General features: G+C 35.8%; 1 protein-coding gene across 1 annotated transcript in view; it reads left to right on the forward strand.

Moving 5' to 3' along the window:
• The window catches only part of LOC136850207 (uncharacterized), a 357,433-nt gene that overhangs the window by 213,921 nt on the left and 125,948 nt on the right, over window positions 1–17,564 (forward strand). The window contains exon 4 of the mRNA XM_067123844.1: window positions 411–537. Coding sequence (XP_066979945.1) covers window positions 411–537 — 127 coding nt within the window. The remainder of the gene's footprint in view (window positions 1–410; window positions 538–17,564) is intronic.

The raw sequence follows: 17,564 nt of genomic DNA on the forward strand, positions 1-17,564 counted from the left end.
TTTATTTAAATGAAATCATTGTTCATTTTTACCTATTTATAACTTACAATTTTACGTCTTAAATAAATTTAGGGAAGTTATAAATAATAGTAGAGCACCGTAAAGAATCAAAACCATCCACAATCTGTAAAACTAGAGCAAAATTATTCCATTCTTATTTAAAAAGATACGAGAGCTCTTGTTACATATGAAAGTTCATTTAAAGACGAACATTTACTGTAGGGACTGCACATGTGGATGTTTGCTTACAGTCTTGTGCTTCCTTGTCGTAATATATGCTGTGCTATTATTTTTGTGTGATTACGAAAGCATTGTAAGTTTTTGTGATGATTTTTGTTATAGAAGTTGAAGAAGTGAGTGCAAAAGAAGAAACTCAAATAATGACTGTTACCCTTATTGTTACTTTGCAGGCAGAGATTTGGTCCGTATTTATCGCCATCCTCCGGAAGAGCGTGCGAAATCTTCAGGCGTGCACCGAAGTAGGACTGATAACTCACGTCCTGCAGCGACTCCCACAAGCTGATAATGTTGTGGCTGGTGAGTACCCGAAGTTCATTTATGTTTGTATGTGTACGCGATTGACCCAGTTAATTCAGGTGATCGTGTTGAGTGATTTTTCTATTCCTTATTTAATGATGAAAGTGTTTATTTGTTTGTCTCTTGCGAAAGGTTCTGTCTCAAGGAGCGAAATTACGCGTGGTGTTTTTTTTTTCATATACAGTGTAACTGGTTTTACTCATTAATCTTATATAAAAAAAATATATTTTGCCTAATTTTTTTTTTTATAAATTTACGAATATTAAGCCACAAATATCGTTTAATTTCCAGTTCACTATGAATTGGGAATAACGTACACTCAAGGGGAAATACAAATGATGAGTGCTTCGTCCCCGGCAGGATTCGAACTCATGCCTGCTTTAGAAACAACCATAGATAGTGACTTAGACACTGACCCATCAGGAGAGATATAAGTTAATATCGATTCTGCTGTGCATATGCCTGTCGAATTCAGGCTCAGTGCTTAGAATCAGTATCAGTCCAACTCGTCCATAATAGCTTATATCTCTCTTGATGGCTCATTGGTTTCATCTCCTGTCTATCGTTGTTTTGAAGCATCCATCAGTTCAAATCTTGCCGTGGGCGAAGCACTTATCGTTTATAATCCCATTTGGATTTCCAAGGTATAGTGAATTGGATATTAAACGGTATTTGTAGCTTAATATTCGTTAATTAGAAAACAAAGTCAAGTGTATATGTAAAAAAATTCCTAATTAGCCTAGTGTTACAAACTTTCCGATCAACTATCGTGGTGGAGGTGAGTTGATATCGATTAAGTACAGAACCTGATTGGACAGGGATACGTGCTGCAGGGTTGGTATGACTCAGTGGTCTAAATCACTGCTTATCTTTGTTTCCAAAGCAGTCATCTGTCTGAATCCTGCCGGGGCGAAGATGATTCCCCTTAGGTGTAAGTTATTCCCGAGGTATAGTCAATTAGATATTAAACCATACTTGTTGCTTAATATTTGTGTGTATATATATATATATATATATATATATATATATATATATATATATATATATATATATATATACACACATATATCACAATACACACATATACATATACATAGAAAGTAAGTCAGATGGCAGTTAGTGATAAACTATTTGTCATGAATCAGTTATATGAGGTGTGAAAATAAGGCGAAAAATCTGTACCTGTCACATTATAAGCGTATTATAGAATCGATATTGTGAATACGGGGGGTGTGGAGGATTTGTGATACAGAAGACAAATTTTTATGGTCAATTTAATGTTTTTATGATAGGAGTGAAGCATGTATCAGAATATGTAGGCGGGATAGTGACTGGTTTAGTGTAAAAGTGGGTTTTAGCCAAGGATGTGTTCAATATCTGTATAAATGAGGTGCTGTAAAAGTCAGAAGGGACAGTAATGTCGATACAGTGTTACTCGATAAGAACATTAATCATGGTTGGATTGTAAATTATATACAGATGATACAGAACTGGTTGGTGATAATGCAGAGAAATTGCAGAAACTAAAAAGAGTCTGAAATTGGTTGAAAGATAAGGGTGGTTAGTAAATGTTATAAGATTAATTGACAACCTGAAAGATGAAACAATACATGTTAATATGGATAGGGAAGAATGGAAGCTGTTGATTCGTATGAGTCTTTGGGGAGGGAAATGTAACAGAAGGTGGATAAAAGAAGTGAATCACAGAGTTAGTGAATCAACAATGGCAGCATTATGTGTGCAAAAGATTGGGAAAATTCGTGGAGTGTACATGGTTTTATGAAGAGATTGTTGAGCCTGCTGAATGTAAATGAAAGAAAAACGTGTTGAAGCGGTCATTATGAACTGTTTGCCTAACATATATGCGCAAGAAGACAGAAAAGGTTATTACTGCAGATATGCAGAAGAAATAGTGAAGGGTTATCATGTGTGAATGGAGAACAATAATTTGGAGAAAAGAACGTATGATTCGGAAGTGTTGAGGACGAGGTGGAGGAGAGGAAGACCTAGAAAGAGCTGGATAAATGCTGTGAAAGAGATATTAGAAAGGAAGTGCGAGAGTGCGTGCAAAGTAAAGTTGAATGGCACATTGACTGCTAGGAGGTTTGATGCACTGCTAATGATCCTTCTGTGCAGGTGTATAAAGCCGCAGATGTGTTTGAAGTTTTCTGCATACGGCATTTATCCACGATTCAACTGAATGTTAAAAAAATAAGTATTACGGGAGCTGTTAGACATGGTGCAATTGCAATATTATATAAGGGAATCTATTATTCGTAATCAGTAATTACCTTCTACTCGTTATAGAGGTTTCTTAATTCTCAATTACGTATACACAAACTACTGGGGTAAAAATGCCAACTAGACAAAAAAAAAAAAAAAAAAACAGAGCAATGGCAATCACTTTAGATTCCCTTCAGACACAAATACACACACAAATACACACACAATATATATATATATATATATATATATATATATATATATATATATATATATATATATATATATATATATATATATATATATATATATATATATATATATATATATATATGCTTCTGTGTCACTTAAAAGCGTGTGGCAATAAATACAACAGAGGTAACTGGAAAAATAAAAGAAGGATGTACCAAGAGCTTTTGTGTTATTCAACACATTTTCAAGTTACCATATGCACTGGCTGTAACTCGTTTTCATAATTTTAGATATATTTTTGTCATTTTTTCCGCTTTTATGTTTACTGCGTAAATTATTGTCAGTATTTTAGCCACTGTATCTTGAAAATGTGTCGAAATAACGTGGGAGTGCTCGGTCCATCCTTTTATTTTTTTCTATATATATATATATATATATATATATATATATATATATATATATATATATATATATATATATATATATATATATATATAGTATGTGTGTGTGTAATTTCAGTGTGTATGTGTGTGTATATATGTTTTTGTGTGTATATGTGATTTCAGAAGCTTCTTGTTTTCACGGGTCGAAATCATTTAATGTTCCACAGTTGACTGAGTAGCACTCACTGTTTTCCGTCTGAGGACTACGTATTTCATGCTTGGCTTTTTCATATCCCCTTATAAAGAAAACACAATAACATTTTATAAGATGTGAGGAAAGTGACCGTTTTCTCATAACTAAATTTTTTTCGTAATTTAGTATGATTAAAATTATGGTTTCTCACAATATGTTGAGTTTTCGAAGCCGTAGTACCATACAAAGGTTATTATGATATAGAATATCAGTTTTTTTAGTTTTCTGAAAAGAAAACTATTGTGCCGGCTTTGTCTGTCCGTCCGCACTTTTTTCCTGTCCGCCCTCAGAGCTTAAAACTACTGAGGCTAGAGGGCTGCAAATTGGTATGTTGATCATCCACCCTCTAATCATGAAAATACCAAATTGCAGCCCTTTAGCGCAGTAGTTTTTTTTTTTAATTTTATTTAAGGTTAAATTTAGCCATAATCGTGCGTCTGGCAAAGTTTTAGGCGAGGCCACCAGGCCGTGGTTAAAGTTTAACGGGCTGCGGCTCATACAGCATTATACCGAGACCACCGAAAGATAGATCTGTTTTCGGTGGTCTTGATCATACGATGTACAGAAAACTCGATTTTGCTGAAGAAACTTCGGCTCATTTTTCATTTGTTACCTTGAGACCCAGTATCCCCTCATTATTTCGCTTTTAGCTTACATCAGCAAGTGATATTGGAGAGGCAAAGCCAAATGGTATTGGCTGATTTTTTTCATCTGTATCCTCGTTTCCATGTTAAGTTTTTACTTCTCAGTATTGTTCATTAAGGTACAGTAGTCAGGCTCTCTCTCTCTCTCTCTCTCTCTCTCTCTCTCTCTCTCTCTCTCTCTCTCTCTCTCTCTCTCTCTCTCTCTCTCTCCTGTGGAACTGCTCTCATTATCCATCTCGCCATCAACTTTAATTTCCACATTTAGCGTCAGGGGCTCAGCAAAGGTCTTCGCCTCTTCCACCTCCCCTTCGTTCCCTTCTATTCCTCTTCCTCCCTCTCCTCCCCCTCCTCCATCTCCTCGCCCTTCTCCTCCTCCTCCTCCTCCTCCTCCTCCTCCTCCTCCTCCTCTCTTCCAGACTCCTCCAGAGCCGATGGTTTGCTCTCATCAATCACAGCATTAAACGTCGGATGTTCTCTGATGGAAAGTCAGGCACTCTGCTCATTAGTCAGGAATTAGATTTTATGCTAAACAAACGAGTAGCCAGCGCCTTGTTTGTGCCTCTCTCTCTCTCTCTCTCTCTCTCTCTCTCTCTCTCTCTCTCTCTCTCTCTCTCTCTCTCTCTCTCTCGTTATTCCATGCATATTGATAACTCGTCATAATAGAATATATATACTGATTGGTGTCACATTCCTGACTTTAGGGTCCTTTTTCGACTAACTGTGTTGCGAATGTTGCGCGGTCATTTATTGATGCAATTTCTTTAAAGGTTACGACGAGTATATCCGTCTTCTTGGTCCATTTTCTAGTAAATTTTTGTTTATCAAGTTACATGGTTTTGAAAAATTTTAGATCTGCCTGGAAACTTGTAATTAAAAGTAAAATTGTAAATCTTCAAATTCCATTCTCTATGACAAAAGTCACGTTAGTTATCAGAGAGAGAGGGAGAGTGTGTGTGTGTTATTTGCAAATTGTTACTGCTTCGAAGTTGAATTGTATCATATTTTAGTTACCGTATCAGTTGCTTCCATGAAACATCATAGAATAAGATTTCCTATTTGTAACCGGGTTTGCGCTGGTGCCTGCATTATATTTTTGCCATAATTTTGCTAGTTTTGCTTTGTGGTTGTTTACTTCTGCCGTTTGCTTCCTTATGTCACTACTTGTCTCGCTTCTTGTCAGTTTGATATGGTGTTTATTTTTTGCACCTAGAATTTGACGAAGTGGAGTTTCGTTATTTACCTTTAAACTAAAATGAATATTTCATTTTGTGTAATTGTTACGCTATTACAAAACTGCTTTTACGGTAGGCGAATGAATCAAAACATATGGATGTACTTTTAAACATTTCTTTTTTTCACCTTTCAGCGCTGAAAATTTGCGTTTGATTCTGATTCATATTGTTTGTGAAACTTTTTTTTTTGTGACAAAATTTTATAGTTGTCTCTGTTTTTATTTAATGATCTGCACCGTGGTTATTATTGATTGATTTTTATTTATTTTTTTTTTTTTTGAGTGTGAATGTTCACTTCCAGTGCTATTACGTTAGGTGTCCCCGCCATCGTCAAGGATATAAATTCACTTGGAGATGTAATGTTAGGTTTTTGATTGTTAGTTAATCGTTTTCATATGCTTCGATGTTCCTTGGTCATAGTTAACAAGATTTATCGACGTCTTTTTTTGTTTTTCCCTTTAGGAATGAGAAGGATTTTCAAAAGTGATCCAAACTAAACCTATCCTCACCAGTGCATTACCTCGGTCTGTTGTTTACTCGTTAACATTATTAATTTCCACACATATCTGATGGGAAAATTTTTTTTAGTAAACAATTTGCGATCTATACTATCTGGTAAATATTATCTGTTTTTAAGCGAAGTTTTTCCGTCAAGTTTTATTCAGCAAATCGTCACTAACCTTCAGTGCCCCTTCATCTCGAAAAAGAAAAGTTATAAATACTGCAGTGGTCACACGGCGTGTACGTTTTCTTTCTCCATAGTTTACCCAATTTTCATAAGTTTTGCCTATCCCTGTCCTATTGTTTTCATCGAACTTTCCATATCTTTCATAGCCTCTCCGCCATAACCATAGAAATCTTGTAATTTTCCCGGTTTTGCGTTGGTTCCGGGGGCCTATTCTCTTCATTTTCTCTGTTCCTTGCGTCTTTCCGCACCCGCTCCCACATTCCGGGTTTCCCGTAGTCTACCCGGTTGGTGTCCCGCCTTCAGTTTTCCCCGGTCGACTACTTACCCGTTTATGAGCTTCCTGCTAAAATTTCCCACGGGAAGGAAAACATCAATTTTTCCTTATCGCCCGAGTGATGAAGTCATCAACAAAACTTTTGTGACATCAAATTATGTAGTTTTCACCAGACAGTTAGATAAATGGTCCCAAGATGTGATCCCAGCGGAAGATGAATTCCAGTCCTCCCCCCAAAAACGTCCCCACCAGACTTGATTACACATGGTGATGACGACGACGACGACGACGATCATGATGATGATAGATGTTGGAATTGTGTTGACGGAACCGGCCTGCCCTACCCCTTCCTCCTCCTCCTCCTCCTCCTCCTCCTCCCTATCCTTCCATCGTTCCTCTCTCTCACCCTCATTGGTTGTGGTCCTCCGCAATGAGTTTCACCATAATCTTGAGTTTGTTTTATTAACATTAGGAGTTTATGCCCGTAAAGAGCAGCTGAAGATTTATTTTTGGCCATAGAATTGATATAATTACCGTTAAAAGTCTTGATACCAATAGCAATACTTTTATTTAAATTTGTTTGTTTTCTGTATAATGAAATATTCAGGTTTCACATTTTGAAGTCATATAGTAGGGTACTCATTCCAGAGACTTGTAGGTACTTATGTATATCTGTACGTGTATATTGCACTTATTTGTATGCACACTCATGTGCATCTAAGAGAGAGAGAGGAGGGAAGAAGCTCTTTTTAACTTTATTCATTTGTAGCATGTTTGATCATGAGTTAGAGATGTCCATTAATACAAGAGCAATAGGCGATTGATATTACTTGGACTAACGTTGATTATTGCAGTGGAGAGATCCATTTACAAAAGCGAGAATTCTTAATTCATGTCTGGAAAGAGAAGATGCGCGGGAAGGGAGAGAGAAGAGCCAATCATGCATTTTGTTTCTAATATCTGCGTTATTCCCCCTTTGGTTTTTTTTTTATTTGCTTTCTGTTGGTCAGACCTGCAAAAGGGGCTTTTGCCTCTTAAAATGGCCGCCTTAGATTGACATGGGGAATGTGTAATTCATTATTTTAATCCCGTTGCAACGGTAATTAAAAGGCGCAGTCTGACACTTGCAATTCATCCCCCTAAGGTTTCTCGCATTCAGAAACGAAAACAGGAGCGTTGTCATTCCTTGATTAATGTGAGTGAAATGAAAACTTGGGGAATCGTGCGCTGCTGTAATTAGAAGTAGGAGTGGAATTCTTGATTACTGATGTTTTCACTTTTATGGTTGGTGCAGTTTTCGGTTCCTTACCTGTGTACTATAAAGTGAAGAAGCACGTTGAAATATGTTGCCCGCTGCAAGGTAATAAAAACGTATTTTGTTTTAAATAGGGTTGTGCTATTGATTTGTTTTAAAACAGGGTATGGTATATGGTACCACTATTTTTTATGCTGGACCTTCAAATTTATGTTTCATTAGTCCGCCATTATCATGAAGTAGTTGTATTTTTATAAAAGTCATTTTATAAAGTAGGTTGTCTGTCAACCGGCCTAACAACTGTAGCTTAAAATTTTTGTCACAATTCTTTGTAAACTGCTGATGTTGCCTCGCTCTCCATCGGCACGACTTTTCATCTCTCCTTCTATGCAGTTCGTAATTTTTTTTCGGTTAGGTATTTTGCCTTTACTTACGAAACCACTTAAGAAATATATATATATATATATATATATATATTAATATAAATATATATATATATATATATATATATATATATATATATATATATATATATATATATATATATTTTTTTTTTTTTTTTCCACCTGTGATAGTAAGCTTTATCTTAGTTGCCATTTTCACTCGAGCCTTTGTTTCACCTCGTGTGGTCATCATTTTTTTTTTTTATTTTTCATTCTTGCCGCTGGAGTCTGCAACAACTTTCCATATCGACTCTTAGTTACTACTGCTTGTTTTCTGTATACGGCGTCAATAACCTAGATGTTGTGACGCCAGTTTTAGTGGCCATAAATCAATAATCAATATATAAAGTTTTCTGTGCATACTCTTCGGGTGCTTTTCCTACTTCCCCTGCGATGTTGGTTAAATTTCATTTACTCCCTTTTAGGGCCACTCTCCATTGCTTTTTCTAGGAGGTTTCATTTTTGCTCCCTCTGTAATTGTTCGCTTTTCCCGTACTAATAATAGCGTGATAATTTCTAATGCTGGTTTTGCCCTTGTTCGTTTCTAAAGTCCATTTTTATTTTTTCCCGCTTTTAACACGAACAGTAGTATTCTGGTCGTTTCCTAATGTTGCCCCCTAAGCAGAAGTGGCTGCAACTTGCCCCAACCACGACGTCGGTCTACACTGTAATCCAGCTTCCCTCAGTCTGCGGCTAAGTAAAATGCAAATTTCCATGGTCCCCCTAAATAAGAAACAGCTCCCAAGGGTCGAACATTTCTCTAGGAAATGGTAAAAATTGCAAGGTTTTATCTTCTCGATTTAACTTGAGAAAGAAAACAGAGAAAATTAGTCCAGGCAGGGGAGTTAAGGAAAGCAGAGGCATCGGATTGTCTAAGGCAAGAAGGGGAGCCATTGCATGGCAGTATACAAGGGTACACTATATTCAGAGAGAGAGAGAGAGAGAGAGGAGAGAGAGAGAGAGAGAGAGAGAGAGAGAGAGAGAGAGAGAGCGGCGGCCTTAGGTATTTTGAATTCTTATCCAACAAACGTTTTGGATAGAGACAGAGGTTTGAAAGGAGGTCCAAGCAGCGTTGTTTAGAAATGTTACCAAGCAAAGCAAAGGAGAGAGATAATCTTATGAATGGTTTCACCCCAGTTGGGATACGATTACCTTGTCGAGGTACTCCCGTTTTGTTAGTACACATTTTGACAGAGCAATGAATTCTGTTCTTTCTTTCTTTCGCTCCACCCTAGCTGCCGTCTAACAACTGAGTACATAATTCACTTTATAGGTCAATAGAGGCTCTTGGATTTTTAAGGAACACTCCTATCTGTCCTTCCTCTTCCGATTCGGGATTCAGACACGGGTCGTCCAGTTGCGCTTTGGAAGGAAAAAGAAATTCAGATGCTTCAAAACCTTTTTTAACATAAGGAAGGAGAGAGAGAGAGAGAGAGAGAGAGAGAGAGAGAGAGAGAGAGAGAGAGAGAGAGAGAGTGCTGAGTAACTGGGAAATCTGTTACAAGAAGGGTTAGGGTGCGGAAGAGTGGATAATATACCAAATTTCCAAAACCTCATTAAACTTCATGTATGCAATAAAAATTTTGCTAATAACGATAATGCGTAATAAAGCAATGACGTTGTGGTTTGTGCAATTCAGGGGATAAAAGTTTTGAACGGTTGCAATATTAGTGTTCATCCGAACCGGCGAATAGTTTAAAGCTTGTAAACTTTAGATGCAGTGTCACCATTTGGGTTGCTTGAATATATTAATATCGGAGAAGAGAGATTATATTAAATACAACAGATCTGCTAAAATGTCGAAGGCTGTCTCGTGATGATTTTATAATTATGCGATACTGTTGTTGCAGAAGTAGTGCCGCTGGCACCGGCAATCTTGGAAATGTATCGTTTGGTACGAAAGATTAAAGTAGCAGTTCCTTGGACTGACCTTGAAGGTGTTGGTTTGGAATACTAGTCATGTTGCAGGTAGCATGACCGTGGTTCGCCGTTGAACTAACCTCGAAAGTATGTTTGCCATTTGTATTTCATGGACATACGCAGCTATCCATTATACTACTTTGAAGGCAAACGAATATGTATTTCCCTCCTCGCAGACACGCAGGATACCAAGGTACCGATATCTGATAGCTTAAGTTATTATTCCATTGTACCAGACTATAATGTTTAATTTCAAAACTGTATCTGAAATTGTCGTTCTGCATAAATTTTGTCGTAACAAATCAGTTTTAATTAGTGGCCATCGTAAACAGGGGTATATATATACTTTATGTAGTTTAATTGATGGATTTGAATGCAATTTTTCATTCGAGCTGCATTGGTCAGAGGTCCTGTGCTCTCTTTCTTGGTTCGTGTATGGGCCCTTGTATGGAAGAAGTTGCCTTTGCTGTTATTTCGTCAAATCTTAAAAATGTCCCTATTATTTGTCACACATACGCACACACACACACACACACACATATGTATATGTATATATATATATATATATATATATATATATATTTTATATATATATATATATATATATATATATATATATATATATATATATATATATATATATATATATGTGACTTTTTATCACATCACTGTGATTCATTTACAATCAGTAAGCTACAAACGTCCTTTAATATCAATTCGCTCTACCTCGGAAATAATATATTTTCATATATGTTACCGAAGGAATTTTTAGTTGATAATAAGTTCGTCGTCTCGTGGGCTCGAACCAGCGAAGGACAAGAACTCAGGACTACAGTGGACGCAATTGACGAACTTATTATCAACTAAAAATTCCCTTCGGTAACATATATGAAAATATATTATTTCCGAGGTAGAGCGAATTGGATATTAAAGGACGTTTAGCTTTTTCTGATTATATATATACTGTATATATATATATATATATATATATATATATATATATATATATATATATATATATATATATATATATATAAATTTGCTTGTAATCACTCTTACACGTGATTTTATACACCAAACAACACAGAGAAGAGAACCATGTCTTCCATGTGGTGTTATATATATTTAATTATATATATATATATATATATATATATATATATATATATATATATATATATATATATATATATATATATATTTATATATACAGTATATATATACATATATACATATATATGTGTGTGCAAATTAAGCCATATATAGTTTTTAATGAATTCAGTAAACCTTGCGAACTCCTTACACTTGAGTAGAATTATTAAAGCTAATTGCATCAGTCCTAGATGAGTGGTCACAGTCGACTGTTTATCCAAGTGGCAAAACGGGAGGCCCAGTTTCGAATCCTGACCGGGCCATGTCCTTATCATTTATAATCTCTTAGGGTTTAAGTGAATTCGATATGAAACGATATTTGTGGCTTAATTTTTATGTATATAAGAAAGTCACACGTGTGTAAATAACAAAAATATTTATATTTTATGTTCACAGTATATATATTTATTTTTATCCTTACATTATACATGTGTGTGTATGTGTATGCACGCGCGCTTGTGTTATACACAAGTCTTACTTTTTCCCTAGTTTTAAAAGCACGGATGTTTAGCAATTCCATAACGTTGAAAACATCCCACATTAGGAAATTGTGGTTTATCTTCGTTCATGTATCATTATGTCTAAAGTATTGTTATCTGATACTATTTATTCTTCTTCACCCTCTCACACAGTTCCTCGTTGGACGGGTCGATATCGTTCTCGGCTAGCACTTTGCTGGGCCTGCGTTCGATTCTCCGGCCGGCCAATGAAGAATTAGAGGAATTTATTTCTAGTGATAGAAATTCATTACTCGGCATAATGTGGTTCGGAGTACACAATAAGCAGTAGGTCCCGTTGCTAGGTAACCAGTTGGTTCTTAGCCACGTAAAATAAGTCTGATCCTTCGGGCTCAGCCCTAGGAGAGCTGTTAATCAGCTCAGTGGTCTGGTTAAACTAAGTTATACTTACCTTTTCACCCTCTCACAAAGTTTTTTTATCTGCGTCATGCTGGTGAAGTCTGGGTTTGCAGTTCAGGTAAAGGTTTGCTGATCTTGCTAAAAACGCAACTCGTTTCATTGCCCGGTTATACCGCGGCTAGAAGTTGCATTAGTTGACATTTTCAACGTCTTTGTTAAGTCGAAGGCACTCTGAGGACGATTAATATCAGTTGGAATTATATCAATTTCTGTCTATATTTAGTCAAGTAAATCATAACGAAATGTAAATGTTTTCTTTTACAGAATAGGTACAGTAGTTTTTTTGTGAGTTACCGTTGTAGCTTCAAAACACAAACAAACAATAGCCTGTGTGCGTTTATGTGTGTATGTACCTGTGTATTTATATATGTTATTTATAAACGAGCGACTTTTTATTTACAAATATATGCATATATCTGTCTATATATATATAAATATGTTGGTGTTGGCGCTTGTGTATGTATGTATATATGTAAGTATATTTGTAAATTTGTTATTTATAAACAAGCGACTTTTCTGTTCACAAATATATATATATATATATATATATATATATATATATATATATATATATATATATATATATATATATATATACATTTTATATGTATACACATATTATGTGCGCTTGTGTGTATGTACTTTGTGTATGTATGTACTTATGTATGTATATTTTTTTATACTCGAGCGACTTTTTTTATATACATATATATATTAAATGTATGTGTTCTGGTGGATGAGGGGACGAGAAAATCTACTATCGTTCAAGTTCGTTCGTTCGTAGATTTAAGGCTCAGTTAAAATAGTTACATAATTATAACCCGGGTATATTTTATCAGTAATTACAAAATAAGGGGGTAACTCAACTGTCACTCACTCTTTTATTTTGTTAGAAGCATAGTGTAATGTAATGTACGGTAACCTTTATATCTTGTCGCAAAACAACTAAGATTGATGTCTTTCGAACCTGTAGTAGTTGACCCTTCCTTATCTGAATAAACAAACAATAAAGTATTAGGATTACCAAATAATTCATGCGTACGAATCGAGGTAGTGGTCGTTGGGGATGAAAGGTCATACTTACACGTGGATATTGTTGTTTTTGGTTTTGTAATGAAGTGTATCACTATTGACAATTTATGATATAAATGATTAAATAATAAATATCTTATACAAATATAAAATACAGATATTTAAATAAAAAAATACTTACTCCACTTTAATTTTAAAAAGAGATGAAAATGAATACATGTACTGTAATAAACATGATACTTTTGTACTAGAGCTGGTTGTATTTTAACAATTATTATTATTATTATTATTATTATTATTATTATTATTATTATTATTATTATTATTATTATTATTATTAAAACAAGGTTCTTGTTTGTTATCGCGAATCAGGCGTAGCTGAACCCTCGAACTTCAGTTTTTACGAAATTTACTTGATATATATTTACTTAATATCTTTTTAAGTGCAAGGTGTCTTTCCTAATGTAGATTGCTGTCAGTTTTTTGACGTATTGCCAACCGTTACACGGGCCAGGACACGTGAACTCTCTCTCTCTCTCTCTCTCTCTCTCTCTCTCTCTCTCTCTCTCTCTCTCTGTGTATATATATATATATAAATAAATATATATATATATATATTTATTATATATATATATATATATATATATATATATATATATTATAATTTGTGTATATAAGTGTAACGAGAATTTCTGTTTAAGCTTAAGAAAGAATTTAGTCCACTAGGATCCTCCCTATTGATAATCTGGTGCATTTCATTTAAGAACGGAATGAGGTCATTGAAGTCAGCCCTGTCGGTACTTTTTCTCTGGAACGAGTTGAAAAAGTGAAATATTCGTGCGGAGTCTTACAGACACTTGTAGATTATTTTTATTCCTGAGAGTCCTTCATAACTATCGAGTATCAATATCCTTTGCACGAGTGATCCTCGAGGGAGAGTTCCGCTCATAATCTCAAGCCTCGAACTTTCCATCCCTCTCATCCCTTTGACCTTCCTCTTCCCCCACCCCTCCCCAGTCTCCGTCACTTTCCATTTCTTCCCACTCGGGCTCTATCCTTCTATTCCTCCTCCTCCTCCTCGTCCTCCTCTTCTGACCTTTCCACACACTCTTCTGGGCATAGAGAACACAAATTTCTGTTGGGTGGAATCGTTTTTGAAGTTGTAAGGAATCGTGTGTGGTTCTGGTCTTTGGAAATGTTCTTCTGCATTGCTTTAACGATCGTTGCTTCGTTATGAGTCGGAATTTTACCTGTTGATGAGGATGCCTGGCCAGAAGTCGATCGCTTTTGGAGTTTTTTTTTTCTGGTTGAGTAGTTAGTATTTTTTTTTGAAGGGCCTTGACAGGGATATAGATGAACTGATGACGTACGCACGCACACATGTTGCAGTATGTGCATTAAGATGATGCTCGCGAGTACATTACAAGGCTGTTGGCAATGAATTAGAGGAAATGCATAGAGAAGTATTTGGTAAATATCGATTTACTTATTTATTTATTGGAATTAGTTTTCGTTTAGTAGATGCAAAATATTTTTTGTGACAAGCATTATATATATAGGAAAGGTTGAAGCAGATATGGGGCATTACATTGTTATTCCCCACTTTTGAGACAAGGACATTTGAATAGAAACAAGGAAAAGTTATGCAGTTTTATAAAAAAAATCTTATTGTTTTGTCAGGAGGAATCCTCCTTTAATATTTTTTTTCATTATTATATTCTTTTTCTAAGTAACCATTTTACCATCATAATGGTAGAAGATCCTTGACTTAGCCATTTTTTCAAATGCGTTAAATTCTATATTCATTCCATTTTTCTCTCAACATTGCTTCCTGATTCTGCTTAATGTGTAAGAATGTAAAGATGGTTTTTTTTATTGATAAAAGAAAATATTACAGGTCAACCACGTAATTACCAGTCATTTGCCAGTTTGATTCCTTTGTTCTTACAAGGATATAAGTGATTATAATATTTTCATTTACTAGAATACGTGGCTATAAACGCTTACTGCATTGATTTTTTTAATATAGATCTGTGAAGTAGCAATTATTTTGGGGGGAGGGCAAAATTATACTTACAAACCCCTTTTAAACGTGTTTGTTATAAGACTTTATATTAATTATGTTTTAAGCCCAAAGTCGTCATTGTTAATGTTAACTCGTAGAAACAAACAATATACTACGTAGGTGGTATTTTTTATTTTAATTATCTGATCTTATATTCGATGCGAAAAAGCGAGTGTCCCATCTTCGATGTTTTAAGACCTCGGAAAGTTTTGCTTAGTTTCCAACTCTTCGATCAAGGGGAGAAATAGAGAGAGATTTCGGAAACTTATTAAATTGTCTTTGACGTCGTGTCAGTCCCAGAGCGTTTCTCTCCTGTGTGTAATGGGTCCACGATAAAAGTTAAGGTCGTTTGTAAGCTTCTCTGTTTTGAAGATCTTATTTAAGGGGAAGGGATGTAGCACCCACCCACCCACCACGCTATGTCTCATGAGAAGATCGAGAAAAGTATTTACACACACACACACCGCGCACACACACACACACACACACACACATTCTTGAAGGACAAATGAAGCCCAAAACTTATTAACCTATCACGTGATTTATTCATGTACAATATATGCGATAAATTGCATAAATGAATAGGAACAGTTGTAGACATAATAACATACTTGTCACTCTCTGCTAAGCACATTATTCATCCTAGGTAGAAATGAAGAGAGCTTCGTGTAAGGCGTCATATAAAAGAGATTTTGTTTTCCCGCTTTTTGTACGCTGATATCACAAAATATTTTCTTAGTGTAGCATTGACGCTATTGCTCCCAAGTCCTAGATTATGCTGTTGTGATTCCAATACCTCGGGGATACCTCAAAGCTGTCCTTACGAGTTGGACTTCTGTCACTTGAGAGAGAGAGAGAGAGAGAGAGAGAGAGAGAGAGAGAGAGAGAGAGAGAGAGAGAGAGATGGTTGTGTGCAGTGAACCAATATCGAGAGATGGGCTGTTAAAAGAATTGGATGTCTCCTGTAGTGTTTACGGAATGTAAAATAAAAAAAAAAAATTGAAAAAAATGATAGGCGGGTATAGTGTGGGGCAAGGGAAACGAGATGTGTGCCACGATGATGGAAAAAGTAGGCACCTTTGTTAATGGATTTTATTTTTTACCTGTACAAGGAGTATCATATGCAGTATATCTTTTGTTGACTGCATACCACTGCTTATTGTTTGTTCTGTTTTTGTGAAAACTTGTATTTTGCATATACACTTGAGTGACATTTCCATAAACATGCCTTTGGTAGTAGTGGATTTCCCGTTTTGCTTATAATGATCTTTACATAAATATATTCAAGCGTTTTATATATATACATATATATATATATACAATATATATATATTGTAACGACCCGAGTGGGCCGTTATGCAGGTTCTTTAACATACTCAGGACGGGGCTGTCATGACTGACGGCAGATGCAACAAACAAAGGAGGGGAAAACAACAAAAACAATAAAATGAGCTTAAAATTAATTTATTTACAAGATTTACAAGTGAGTCAGGTCTGGCAAAAAGATAAAAACCATAAATACAAAATGAAACAAAAGGCAGCTCTAAACAAAATCAAGTTAAACAAACAAAAAGTAGCTGTAAGAAAAAAAGGCAAAAATAAACAACAGCAGGCAGAAAAAAAAAAACAAACATACGTCCTCCATCAGGGCACCAAGACAGCCCTCAGCTGTGCAACAGGGACCAAAAAACCACCAACCAGAATACCCCGATGGAGACGTCAGGACAGCCTCACGCTGTCAACAAAGATGAGCAGCTCGTGGTCACACGACTACTCATGGTCACACTCCACCTCTACGACGTGCTCCACTTCGTAGGCGTGCTCCAATTTGCTGCTCAAAAACTCGACCAACGTCGACTCCAAAAAACTGCCTGCTGCTGCTGCCACTGCCGCTACCTTTGCTGCCCTACCAGACCCGACTGGCGAAAGAAAAACGGCAGCTCACCGACGAGAACATCAAAACAAAAAAAAAACTTGAAGGTAAGGAGGCAGCAATCCACAAAAGGGAACGAGCGGGGAACCAGCAGTTCCCGCAAAACCATCACTTAACGTGACACCTCCCCACCTAAAAGAAAAAAAAAAGATTATTTTTTTTTTTTTACACTCATGATCCCCTCCAATGCCGTAACAACCCCGCCAGCCAAAACAGAGCCATCCTGTCACGGTCGCCATTGTAACGACCCGAGTGGGCCGTTATGCAGGTTCTTTAACATACTCAGGACGGGGCTGTCATGACTGACGGCAGATGCAACAAACAAAGGAGGGGAAAACAACAAAAACAATAAAATGAGCTTAAAATTAATTTATTTACAAGATTTACAAGTGAGTCAGGTCTGGCTAAAAAGATAAAAACC

The sequence above is a fragment of the Macrobrachium rosenbergii genome, chromosome 21 (genome assembly GCF_040412425.1).
Source record: "Macrobrachium rosenbergii isolate ZJJX-2024 chromosome 21, ASM4041242v1, whole genome shotgun sequence".
Lineage (NCBI taxonomy): Eukaryota > Metazoa > Arthropoda > Malacostraca > Decapoda > Palaemonidae > Macrobrachium > Macrobrachium rosenbergii.